The sequence below is a fragment of the Fringilla coelebs genome, assembly GCF_963513975.1.
Source record: "Fringilla coelebs genome assembly, chromosome: 3".
NCBI lineage: Eukaryota > Metazoa > Chordata > Aves > Passeriformes > Fringillidae > Fringilla > Fringilla coelebs.
The window spans coordinates 68,146,880-68,159,476 of NC_140030.1; the positions used below are offsets into that span (position 1 = coordinate 68,146,880).

The window sequence follows — 12,597 nt, forward strand, 5'->3', positions numbered from 1 at the left end:
CTATACTTGAGAATTTAAGGAAGTTTCCTTTAGTATTGGAGAAAATGTATAGAAGTTGAATGTTTGCTAATAATCTTGTAGACTGAAGTAAAACAATCTTGTGGTGAGGAGTGCATTCTGGGAAGGACTTGAGTTTATTCAGTGGTTTGAAAAAACCCCAGCAAACCCACATCTCTATTTTGTGGTTCTGCTACCATTTTTTTTGTTGTTGTTGTTAGTTTTTTTTTTTTTTTTTTTTTTTTTTTTTGTTAAATGGGACTATTTAGTCATTATAGACACTTTCTTTTTGTAATTTTTAGTCCTTTGGGTTTCTGGAGAATATGATTTAAAAAATAAAGCTCTCCTTTCAGCCTAGATGCTATGTGGAGTTTAAAAGAATGAAAACTCCATTTCCTGTTTGAGAATTACTGTATTTATTGCGTGTACTTGGATATAAATCGATGTAGATTGGTTCAGTTTGTGATGCACAATCAGCAAATTGATTCTGGCTGATTTAAGCCTTTAGAAAAACAAAGCAACCTTGGGGGGAGAAAAGATGTTTTATTCTATTGTCTGTGGATATGAGGCAGGGAATTCATGAATGATAGAGGGAACTTCAAAATGAAAGGGGGGGGAAGGAAAGAAAAATGATGAACGAAGCCAGTTAAACTGCTGAGCTCTCTTTTTCTCCAGTGCATTCAGCTCAGTGAATTAATGAGATTAAGTCACATCAACTCTGATTGCTGGAGGGAATGAGCAAAGTGGGCAATTTCAGCAGTAGCTTGCATAGGCAAGTTTGATACTTGTAGGCTACCTATGATGGTGTGCTGCTAACATTTGAAGCTATTTCCTGACTTGATAGCTGCCACAGTTTTTATCATTTTTGTGGAACAGGTAAGCTTTTCTTACGGTCTAAAAAGTATGGTGTAGAAAATTTGTTTTTTAGTAAGATAAAACACCTGTGAGAACTGACAAAAACCTGCAGAAGTCAGCCAGTATTCTGTATTTTTTGGTATTTACCTATTTAACAGGAGTTTCTAGAAATTCTATCTCAGTTGACAGAGGATGAGATCAGATACAATAAGGGACAACTTTTACTTTTCAAAATTTCTCAGTTGTTCCCTCATCTCCTTCTGAACACTTTCAAGATATCTTCCCCCAAAACCATTTCAACAGCTTGCAAGAACCATGCCCTGCTAACTGTGACCAGTGTGAGGGTTTCTGGATTTGTTTGTTTCCCCCTTGTTTTCTTCTACTGCATTTTTCTTATTCATCAACTCAGTTCTTTTCCACACAAATTATTCCTCCAGATAGTTCTCAGTGTTTCCTGTTAATTCTGTTAGGAGGTCTTTTGACAATTAATCTGTTCTGGTCTGTAACCATGGCATTCTCACACATGGTACTCTTTCCTCCCTCCCTTTATAGGGCTTCTGTGTCCTCCTTTCTCTGGTCCTTTCATGCCAAAGGATTCTAAATCAATGTCTTCCTAACTCATCCTTAATAAGTGGCTTATTCTATTTTGATCTGAGCAAGTGCTGTCATATGAATCAGGCCTGCCTGAGAGATTTTCTGGAGGAATGAAGGGGAAGAGCCTGTTCCTTGGTTTGTTGGAGTTTTTTATTTGTTTAGTCACAAAAAAAATACCATGGGTATTTTTTTTTAACCTGAGACTGCTGTCAGATTGATTAGGCTAATAGCTTGGGCTAAAAACATTGTAGCTAAATTTAAAAAACCACAATCACTGTGTTTTCTTTCCTTACTTTGTATGGAGTTGCTCAGTAATTGGACACTCCTATGTGGAGTATGTGGCATCTGAAGATGCAGATATTAATCTATAACCTCCTCATCTTTGCCTCTGGGGAGAGTTGTAAATACCAAGTGATAAGAGATGCTGAGAGCGACACACCGTTATTTTAATTATTTAATCTGAAGCAGAGACAAAGTGTCCCATTTTGTGAACTCAGGTTTTGTTCTGTGCCAAAATTAATTTTTTTACACAAAATAGAAAACATCCCCAAGAGCTCTTTTGGAAGTTAGGAGACCAGGATTCAGAACTGTGCTTGAATTAAGGCTCTTAGTATGATGAGGTCCAAATTTGACTGAAACCTCCATCTTTTCATTTTATTTGTTCTTATTTCCTGCAGATTTGTTCTATCCATTTGTGCTTGATTGATTTTTCCAGCTTGTAACTTTTTGTAAGATCAGAGCTTATTAATCGCAGGTCTTCCAGGAAGTTTTAAAGGAACGTGGTGTGATGTTTCATTTCTGTAACCACTCTCACTTTTTGATGAAATGATGGTGTATAGCCAGTTGTGGTAACTCCTTTAGGAAGGGAAAAAAATCCTAGTAGTGTGTCAGCCAGCTATCGTAGCCTCTCTCTCTTTGTCTGAGAAAGCCTGCCCTCTTCTGGGTGAAGTTACAACAGGATAAATTGTCAGGACTGCAGTGGGACTGCTGGAGGTTGTTCTGCTTTGTCGGGAGAAGCTGCTGACTTTCCATGGATAGCTTTGGTGGGACGCTATATTGATACAAAATTCTAGGTAGCTGTGGACAATCTGTTACAATAACACTAAGGGATAAAATTTGTCGCATTAAGGTTTCAAATATATGCCAATTGTGCTGTGTTCTCTGTGGGGGTGTGTGTCTGTCTATCTATCTATCTGTCTGTCTGTCTATCTGTCTATCTATCTATCACTTTAAAAAAGATTATAGAAATATGGGCTTTCCTTATTTCTAATAATTTTGCATTCCTGTGAAATGATGTCTCTCCACAACTCTTTTTTTCCTATCAGATCAGAATTCTTTTTGTTAAATCCAGATTTCTTTTTAGTTACCTCCTTTCTTTATGTTATAAAAATAACTTTTTGTTGTTTTTTAGCTCCTTCCCTAACTGACAGAACACCAATAGTTTTGATCGTCAGCATCATAAATTGACAAAGGAAATTAACATTTTAATAGTGTTTTAAGGTAGGTGACAAACCAAATCCCTAGAGCATAAAAAAATGAAGAAAGTGGTGAAGTTTCTAAGTCAGTCCTGGGTTCAGTTCTAGAAAATATATACTGTGACCTGTAATCATCACGATGACATTTGAAGACCTACATTAAACAGATTGATTGCAATTCACTCCTGAAGGAGCAGGTGTTCAGATCTCATCAAAAAGGCCAAAGGCTGGGCCTGGAATCACTAGGTACCTGCTCAGAGCCTGGCAGTGAAACACTTGTGGATTGGTAGGGTCACAAATACACGAGTTTGAGTAAAGTAGGCAGCTTGTCTCTGTGCCTAACCAGCTAGTGAAAAAAATCTGGGTCTTGTACTTTAAGGTAGCACAATATTAACTCATGTCAGTGTTTGGAGTTCAGTTAGCATGTTTACATTATCTTAGTAAATTTGAATGTGGTTGTTTATAATGCTCTAAAGCTTTAAAAGCTCGGTCATAGAACAAGATCATGCTGTGCTAAGAGCTTGCACAGCATGTCGTTACTCAAAGGAACATTTAGTCTAGGCAGAAGACAAGATAAATTGATGGCTATAGGGGGCATACTGACATAATGCTACAGCATTGGCCAGCAGGACAGACAGCAAAATTTCTGATCATATCCAGATAGATTGTTGTTACACATCCTGATGTAATATTTTTACTTAAAAATGCGATGTGCATGTGATGTTACTGGAATACTTGAGTTGTCCTGACAGTGAAAGCTAAACACAGAAAATGTAGTCACCACCTTGCTCAATCATGTGTACTTTATTGCCTTGTTAGATAAAGCTGCCCCTTGGCAGCCTTTCCCCATCATCTTTGTTTTATTATTGAGTAGTTTTGCCTTGCATTTTGAAAAGGCCTTTCCTCTTCTGGCAGACCGTGCTTTCTGGGGAGGCTAATGCTGGTTGTATATGAGATAAGTGATGACTTTCAGCATGGGAAAAATGTGTAAGTAATTTATGAATTAAAGCTTTTTATAGGCTATTGAACAAACACACCCAAGTACAATAAATGAGACTATCCGGTTACATGTTTTAAAAATAAATTATTTTCTTTCTTCTTGTATTTATGAAGGTAGTCCAGCCCAGGGTCTCTTTCACCACAAAGTGATGGCAAAAAGCAAATTCTGTTGGATAGTTTCTGGTCTTCTGTTTAACTCCATTAGGGTTTAGAGTTCTACTTCATTTAGACAGTGGACATGCTGGTGAAAAAATTTTGTTGTGCTTCAGTGTAGCAGGTCTGTAGTTGTGAGATACATGACTAAGATGTTCAAGGTATTCCTCTGGCTCTGAGGACAAGATTGAAAACTGTGGAATACAGTTCTTTTTGATGTTACTGGAAAAATCCCTTTTAACTTCCATGGGCCCAAGTAATTGCTCTGCTTTAGAACTGCATTTATGTTATTAAAATTTGATTATTTTCAAATTATATATTTTCAAAGAAAATATGTAAACTTTGCCTATTAGTATAGGATGTTGTATTTTATTTTACTTTACTTGGAAAATAATCAGAATGGTTAAAACAAAGTTAAAGCAAAGGCAAAATTGGAGGTGCATAGCCAAAATCTAACTCAGTTGGGTATGCTTCTGCCCTTTGCTTTAAGGATAGTCTCAGAGAATAAAAGCTTGGAAAATGTTGCTGCCTAAATTAGTCAGCTTTGTTGGGGAGCTTTCTAAAGACACATCACTGCTACCAAAATCTATTTGCAAAATACATTATAGGAAGTAGGTAGTTTGAAGTCAGCTTTTGAGTAACTTCATGTAGGTAGTCCAAGAACTGTAGTACAAAACACTTTTATTTTATGTGGGGTTTTTTGTCCCTTACATTAACAACAAAATGAGGCAGAATAAGAAAATAAATATTTGATCTCATTGGAAACTTGCTAATGTTTGATTTTTATGCTCTTTAACACAAATACTATGTTTTGTGCCTGGCAGAGCTAGTGGAAAGAATATGTATCTTATCAACATTTTAAAAGATTTTCCTCCTATCCCTCTCTAAGGGTAAAATTATATTTGAATTATATTTTGTGCAGTTCCCATTTTTACTCTTTGTGAAAAAGAATTTAAACACCAGTCTCATAAATAAGATTTTGAGTTTATTTTGATGCCATACAGCCACAGGGGCATCACTTGTGTTCTTAGCAGGTCTTGGGAGGCATTTCCCTTGTTGTCTAGTGCACCTGTCAGACTTACAAAGTCGAATTGCTGAGCTCTGAACACTGCAGTGCTGCTTGTCTGGGATGTCTGTGTGAAAATACTCCGAGATCTTTATTGCTGGTTCCCATTTCTCAACAGTGGACTGAGCTGAATCAGAGAATCTGTTGGAAGATTAATATTTATATCCTTACTTTATTAGCCTCACTGAGATGCTATTGTGAAGTGAATTTTAGTGCGAAACAGGTCTTAGTTCTCTGTTCAATCTTTGGTTTAATAAATTCCTCTGCCAGCTACTTTTAACATTGACACTTCTTCACTTAATGCTTGTGCTGTTGAAGTCTTTCCCTTGTTCTCTTCCACCTCAAAACTTCAGAGTTCTCTCTTTTCTAACACCATTTGTTTTCACATTTCCTTTTCCTTGTGACATGATAAATTATTCTCCTCTGTAGAAGCTGAGACACACAGTGTCTCAGCTACAGAGCTCCTTTTCTTTGCAGCCAGTGTATCTCACTGAACAGAGTTGATGATTCTTGTTGTGTCATTTCACCTTTTACAACTTCTGCCTCTGAAAAACATTCCTATTTGTGATGAAGATCATCTTTCTTTACTCTGGTGTTCGTTTCAGGACCATTATCAAACTTATGTCTTCCTTTCCTCAGTTCTCCAAAAAGTCCAGATTGGTTCTGTCCTTTTTCCTTCATTTTATTGTTGCCACTGTGACTCCCTATCATTGCCTGACCTAATTTACCACATCCTCTGTTAAAGTATCTCAAGGCATCTGCAAAGTTTGAAAGAGTAGTTAAAAGTAGTTGCAATAGATGATAACAACAAACTTCTTGCAGGATAGTGTTGGTTTGAGGCTCTCTGAGATGTGAGAAAGGTAGAATGAGTAAGGGTGAAGGTGACCCAGTATGCATGGAAACCTCTGCTTGAATTGCATGATTTACCAGCACACACTCCACAAAGTGCAGTGCACTGTAGAGGATCCTTTTGCAAGATCATTCTTGTAATAAGAGCTACTGTTTCCAGAAAAGACACTTTAAAATCAAAATATACCAAAGTGTTCTTGTGGATGTTGAGTTCTGGGCATTTTAACCCCCTTGCAAAAGTGGTATTGCAAAAGTATTTTTGTGTGCATGTGGTGGGGAAGTAAGACTGAGAGATCTGATCTTTTTCTTTTATCGTAGCCAATGTGAGGCCTTCACAAGTTAGGCAGTTGCCTGGGGCATGGCAAAACAGTCCCGAGGGTGTCTTGAGGTGTCCTCAGGGTTTCTTCCTATCTGCCTGAAACAGGTTCACTCTGTTCTATCTCTTCTGCTGCTCAGGAAAGTCTGCAGTGCCAACAGAGCACAGGCTCTCCTTAGTTTTCACTGAAAAATATACACGAGGTGTCCAGCATAAGACAGAGGAAGGGGCATATTCCCTGTTGCTGTCGGTAAAGAAATACGAAGGAGGCGACACAGTTTCCCCAACAACTCCCCTTTTCCTTCCCTATCCCATTAGCCCACATTCTCTTCCTGCCCAGCCCACCAGTGATGCCTAATCTCATTTACAGGGGCTGCTGCCAGATCTGCTGGCAGCTGCAGTTTCTTGGCCGCTGTTTTCGGTGAGGGAGGCTAGAGCACCGAGAAAGAGGAGGAGAAGGAAGAAGGAGGAGGAGGAGGAGGAAGGTTGCTGCTGTGTGGCGGAGCGGCGGCAGCGGCAGCACCTTTGACGTGCCCGTCCCCCACGTGACGGCCGCTCCATTGCGGGGAGGGAGCTGAGCCGCCGCCGCTCCGGCAGAGCACGGGAGAGCCGCAGCCTCGGCGGCGGCAGCGGCAGCAGCGCCTCCGCCCGCAGTGCGTGTGTGTGCGTGTGTGTGATGAGCGATCGCCGCGTCCCTCCGCCCGCTGCCGGCTGACACCCACCGCCCGGGGCGCGCCAGGAGCAGCAGGAGCAGGCGAGGAGCCGCGGCCAGCGCGCAGTGACCTTGGCCCAGGAGGTAACAGAGCGGGCGGGCTCCGCGCCCCTCCGCGCCCCCGCCCCGCGCCTGCCGCCGCGGAGCCGCGGCCCCGCTCCCGCCGGGCCCCCCGGGCGGCGCCGCCGCTGCCGCCGCTGTCCGCGGTGCTGGAACTGCGGGCGCCGCGCCGGGCTGCCCGCGGGGAGCCGGTCCGGTCCGCCCGGCCTTTGGCCGCCCGGAGCTGCGCCCCCCCCCGCGGGCGCTGCGGGGGCAGCGCGGGCCGGAGGGCGGACGGGCGGCAGCCGAGCCCGAAGGCGAGGGTGCTCGGGGCTGGGGAGGGCTCGGGAGGTTAGTGCTCGGAGTAGGGCTCGGCGGCTCTCCGGGCTCTCCGCATCCGCCGGGGTGGTCTGTAGATGGAGCGCATTCTTACACCTGCGTGCAAAGCCGGAGCTACGGCATGATCCGAGCTCTTGCTTAGTGCAGCTCCCGTGTGACCCGGGGGAGGGCGGGGAGGAGACGGGGCTGGCAGGGAGCCGGTGTTTGGCGGTAAAGTGCGATGAAAGTAGGTGAAAGCAACCGGAACAGTGTTCTGGCTTGGTTCTTCATTTTCCCTCGTCACCTGCTCCCCTGCCCCGGCATACGTACGAGCACAGATGTGCTGGTAAATTACAGGGAGGTTCAAAGGGTCTGGTTTGCTTTTCGTGCGTTTGAATGTTGTGAAAGTTGCTACGACCCGAGCTGCGAGCGGAGGGCACTGCTGAACCCACGTCACGGGCCGAGTCATTCCTCCCAAAACTGGCCTGGAAGGCGCAGAGCGTCCCTTGGTGAGCCCCGTGCAGGGGAGGAAGAAGCGCTTGGTGAGGAGGCGTCTGTGTGATGTGGTGGTTAGCGGTGTGTCAGGGAGCTGTTCCCAGGGACAATTCATTAACGTTTAAATTAGATCAACACGTTACATCCAGAATTTACCGGCAAAAGAGAGTAATGACAGTAAATGGCGAATTAGCATCTTCTCTCCCGTGTAAATATCTGTTGGAGTGAGAGCATACACTGATTTCGATAACATGTTGGTAGAAAGTCAGGTCCATTAATCATCAGGGAAGCAAGGAGACCTGAGGCGATGCCCTATTGAAACCACTTTTACCTTTTACAGTGCAGCATCCAAAAGCGGATCAAATTTGTGGGACATGGCACAAGGAAATAATTATGGGCAAAGCAGCAATGGGGTGGCTGATGAATCTCCAAACATGCTGGTGTACAGAAAGGTAAGCCTTTGTATTTTTCAGAAGCTGAGGAAGGTGAAGTCCTGGACTTTTTTGCCTAGCAAGTGAAGCCATTATTTTTGTTTCTCTCCAATTTCTTGAACAGAGAAATGACTGTATCTGTTGAATGGTTTGAAATGGTAAAATTTGCACATGTCAACTTTGCATCTTGTTCAGAAGCAGCTGCTTTTCATTTTGAGATACTTGATGTATTTCAGTCACTTTCTGCATTGATACATATGATATGTGATGGTGGTGATGTGCCAGAGACTGGACCGTGTTTTGAGGTCAAGTGTTCACTTTAAAAGTTTTATTTGTAAAATGGTTTCATATGTATTAAAGCTAAATATCAGCTGTAAAATACAGTGTTTCTTTCTTGTGCAGGGAAGTAGGAACCATTAATTTATTTCATAAGAGTGGAAAAACTGATTAAAGATCTCACTTATCTGTGATTGCCACAAATCAAAAACCCTTCAAAAACATACACTTTAGAATTTTTCTCTGGGAAGGTTTCTAGTGTAGTTATTCTTACAACATCAATACACTAAATTTCCAGGTATTGAGCTCTAATAGCGAGGCTTATTTAGTGATTATGCTTTAATTTAAGTGGGATTAAATGCTTGGAGATTTTGCATTATACTTTTTTTTAAAAAGCCTTAATTGCATCTAAGAAAAAAGAATAACAACATAAATTCCAATAATAATGGAGAAAAAATAATTTTGCTGTGGCAAATTGAAATAAGTAATTATACAACTGCTTGTTTATTCTTAGAACACAGTGCTTCTTAACTTGTTTGTGGTTGTTTTTACCAGGTGGAAAAAAAATCAATACTTTACTTTGTTAGAAGCATTGACTTTTCCCCTTACAAGTTAACTATAATAGAAAACATCTGATATATAATCAATTTAGTCTTTGAGGTGAACTGAAGTATAAACAGTAACTGTGGTAAGTGTTCTTTTCCCAGAAATTAAAAAATAGTCTCAAATTGAAGTCTGATGCATGCTTTTTTCACTTCACATTTTCAGATACGTTGCTGATTTCACTTATTTTGTTGTATCTGCTATTTTGTGAAATTAGATTCCTTTTTACATAAGTGAATGAACTTATGAATCTAGCTGTGGTTATCCTTCTATGAATGCTCATCTAGAAAAATGCAGGATTAGCTTGCCATTAACACCACAGGTGTGTTTCAAAAGGCATACATGAAAATATGCTGCACATATGAAAAGCAATATACCAGATCTTATATTGTTCGTTAGAGGTTTTTGATCTTTCTAAACAGAATCTTTCCACATTTGCCATTTACTTCAGTGCTGGCAAAAAGGCCTTTTCTCTGCTTATTTAGGACACAGAGGGACAACACAGAGAAACTGTTTCTCTCTTCCTATGGTGAGTTTGGTAAAATTTGTGGCCTATGGTGTTTAGTATGACCTCATGCCAAAATTTATCATGGCTTCTGGGCAGCTTCACCTCTGAGCAGCATCCAGATGGAATGGAACAGCTTAGGCAAGTGACGAGAGTCCTGGTGGTGCACAGGAGATTTGAAAATGAGGAGTGGGAATAGGACACACCACCTCAGGCGTATGCTCAGCAAATCAAGACATCAAACACCTCTTTTGTTCTCTGTGGTACATCTGTAAAGGAATGATAGGAATTTGTGTCCTTCAGTGCAGCAGTGGTCCTTCCCTTGTTGTCACTAAGTCACTAAGAGCACAAACTGTGCTCTGAGTATGAAACTTTGAAAAATACTGGCCTTCTACAGCATTGCCTGCCCTATTTGTTTTTTCTTGTTTTGCATACTTATTTTTGTAGCACGGTGAATTAAAGATAATTTCAGATTATGCACACTGTGTTTGAGTACAGAGAGAAAACTAAGCAGCCCTTCCTTAGGCAGTACTCAAGAAACAGGCAACAAAATAATAGCTTTTCAGGAAGTCATCTGCCTTTTCTTGAAATAGGATATTGGTGTAAGCAAACGTTCTAAATTCTGGGTCTGGAACATAAAAGGAGGATAGTTAAGTGGAAATCATGTCATTTTAGAGTATGTCATCTCTGAGTATAATTCTTTAATAGGAACAATTAAATCACAGGATTCCTTGTAATACATTTGAAAACACAACACTTCTCTCTCTGTCTGTCATGTCTGTCTGTCTGTCTCTGTCTGTTTTGGGAATGAAAGCACTGTATGAACAAAGAACTAGATCTGACAGCTTCGTGAAGGAGTGTCTTTTTTGGCCAACTGGAAACATATTAACAGTTTTTAGAAAGAAAATATAAACATGCTACTGGCTGGGTTCAGTCCGAACTGAATTTGAAGTCTTATATTTTGAATAATGTTGCCGAAATGCACGAAGGTGGAAATACTTTCTTCCAGTAGTTTATACATCAACAGATGGAAAAGCACGCATTTTGTGATATATCCTGGCAAAGAGTAGATGGGGTATCTCTTACGTAAACGGAGAGTTAAAATTTGGCTGTGCTGTGAAGGCTGTTATTTTGGCTATAAACCACAATTTTGTAATCTGGTAATTCTTCCAGTCTGTCTAACTTCCAGACACAATCTGAACTAAATGTGTTCTGAACTACATGGAGTTACAGCCCTGTATTGCCTAAATCCTGATTCTGTCAGGAGCGTTTTATAAAAAATTTTATACAGAATGGAGTCCTAGTGTTTCCAAATTTAGGTTTTACGGCTTAATTGTTTCAAACTCTTGACAAAAAAAGGCTGCTTTTTAATTTTTTTGAATGCATTTGTTTTTTGATTAGTTGCTAATTTGAAGAATTGAACAATTGATAATCAGATTGTGATCTCAAGTAATATAGAATGTAGATAGTATCTTATTCTCATAGTAGCTTTTATTCCTAGCTGAACAATGGTTTCATTACATTTTGCTTTCAAAAAAGAATTAAAAAAAATCAGCATAGGATAATTCAATATTCAATACACACATAACTAAGAATAACTTATTTGAATCTGGAAAAGACAGCAGTACAGATAAATAGTTCCCTATATAATTTTACTCTGCCTTTTAAAATGCTCGTGTCAGTGTTTTTATGCCTTGGGGAATAATTTTTATTTTAATAGAATGTCAGCTGCATTATTCTTTTTGTCGATCAGCCTAATTATAAAGTAATGATATGTGACACATCATTGGCACTGACATGCCTTAGAAAAAGTCCTGAATTTTTCTGCTGGTAGCCTGAGGCAAATATGAAAACTGTAAAACCCCTCCTTTCATTTCTTCTCTGACAGAGTCCATTCTAGTCAGCAGTTAAAAGAGATAAGAGACTGAAATCCATAGTATTTTAGCATCACAAATTGCTCATGCAGAAATCTCACGTTTTGGCAACACTAACTTGCTACTGCAAACTAGGTCTTAGGGAAGAAACTTGAGATGTAGTAGTGTAGTAAGAGGCCCATACTGTGAAGTTTGTCTAAGTTTCAGAGCCTGACCAGCCTTTTAAATAAGAATTTCCTGTTAGGAACTTCTGTTTTAGACCTACTGCTGGTCTTGCTAAACCTTTCTTTATCTTTCTGGTCTGTGCTTTGCTTACTTTTTCAGTCAAACATATGCTGCAACTATTAAGAGTCCTGATTTGCAAGTTTAATGGTTATTGTATTGCTGCCTGAACTAATTTCATTTGAGAGCTGATAGCTTTATTTTGTAGCAATAAGATTATCCTTGTTTGAAAGGTAATATTTTTGTGGCTGAGATTTTGGCTCTCTACTTTCCTCACTACCCCAGGTATTAAAATAGCTTTTGCCAAGTCTGATTAAAATCACTGACAGTGGGGCTTTTATAATCTAATAAAGATAATGAGGCGTTTGTTCTGTTTCTGTGACAGTGGTGGAAGGTCATACATATCAGTACTCATGTATAACAGGGGCTGACTTTGTAATCTCAAACTCCTTCGTTTATCATGATCTGATATTCTACACAGAAACCACGCCTCCAAAGCATGATACTTTCCAATGTTGGGGCAAATGAGCAGGGAGGGACAACACCTGAGAAAACTGACACCATCTTTTAATAACCATTCTCCATCTCTGCTTCCACCAGAGATGACTTCCAGTGTACACTGCAGACAGTGCTGTGTTCTCATGTGGCCTTTATTAACTGCTCCCTAAAAAGATTGTTGGAAGAAAATGATATCACGGATAACTGTGTTTCTTAGAGCCTGTGAGAGGAAGGAAGGACATTTTAGGTGGATTTTTCTGAGTGCCATCACTCACTTTGATAAGGGAAGAATCACTGTTGTACTACATGTTTCTCAATAT

At 40.4% G+C, this 12,597-nt stretch overlaps 1 protein-coding gene across 5 annotated transcripts in view; it reads left to right on the plus strand.

The window, feature by feature from the left end:
• Positions 1 to 12,597, plus strand: part of RGS7 (regulator of G protein signaling 7) — a 231,719-nt gene that overhangs the window by 19,966 nt on the left and 199,156 nt on the right. For 3 of the 5 annotated variants that reach the window (XM_084203389.1, XM_084203385.1, XM_084203387.1), the window contains exon 3: positions 8,209 to 8,320. The exons of 1 other annotated variant lie outside the window; for it this stretch is intronic. In XM_084203389.1, coding sequence (XP_084059515.1) covers positions 8,243 to 8,320 — 78 coding nt within the window. In that variant the 5' untranslated portion in view covers positions 8,209 to 8,242. Of the gene's footprint in view, positions 1 to 8,208; positions 8,321 to 12,597 lie in introns of those variants that run through there. One more of the 5 variants, XM_084203388.1, reaches the window with a different exon arrangement.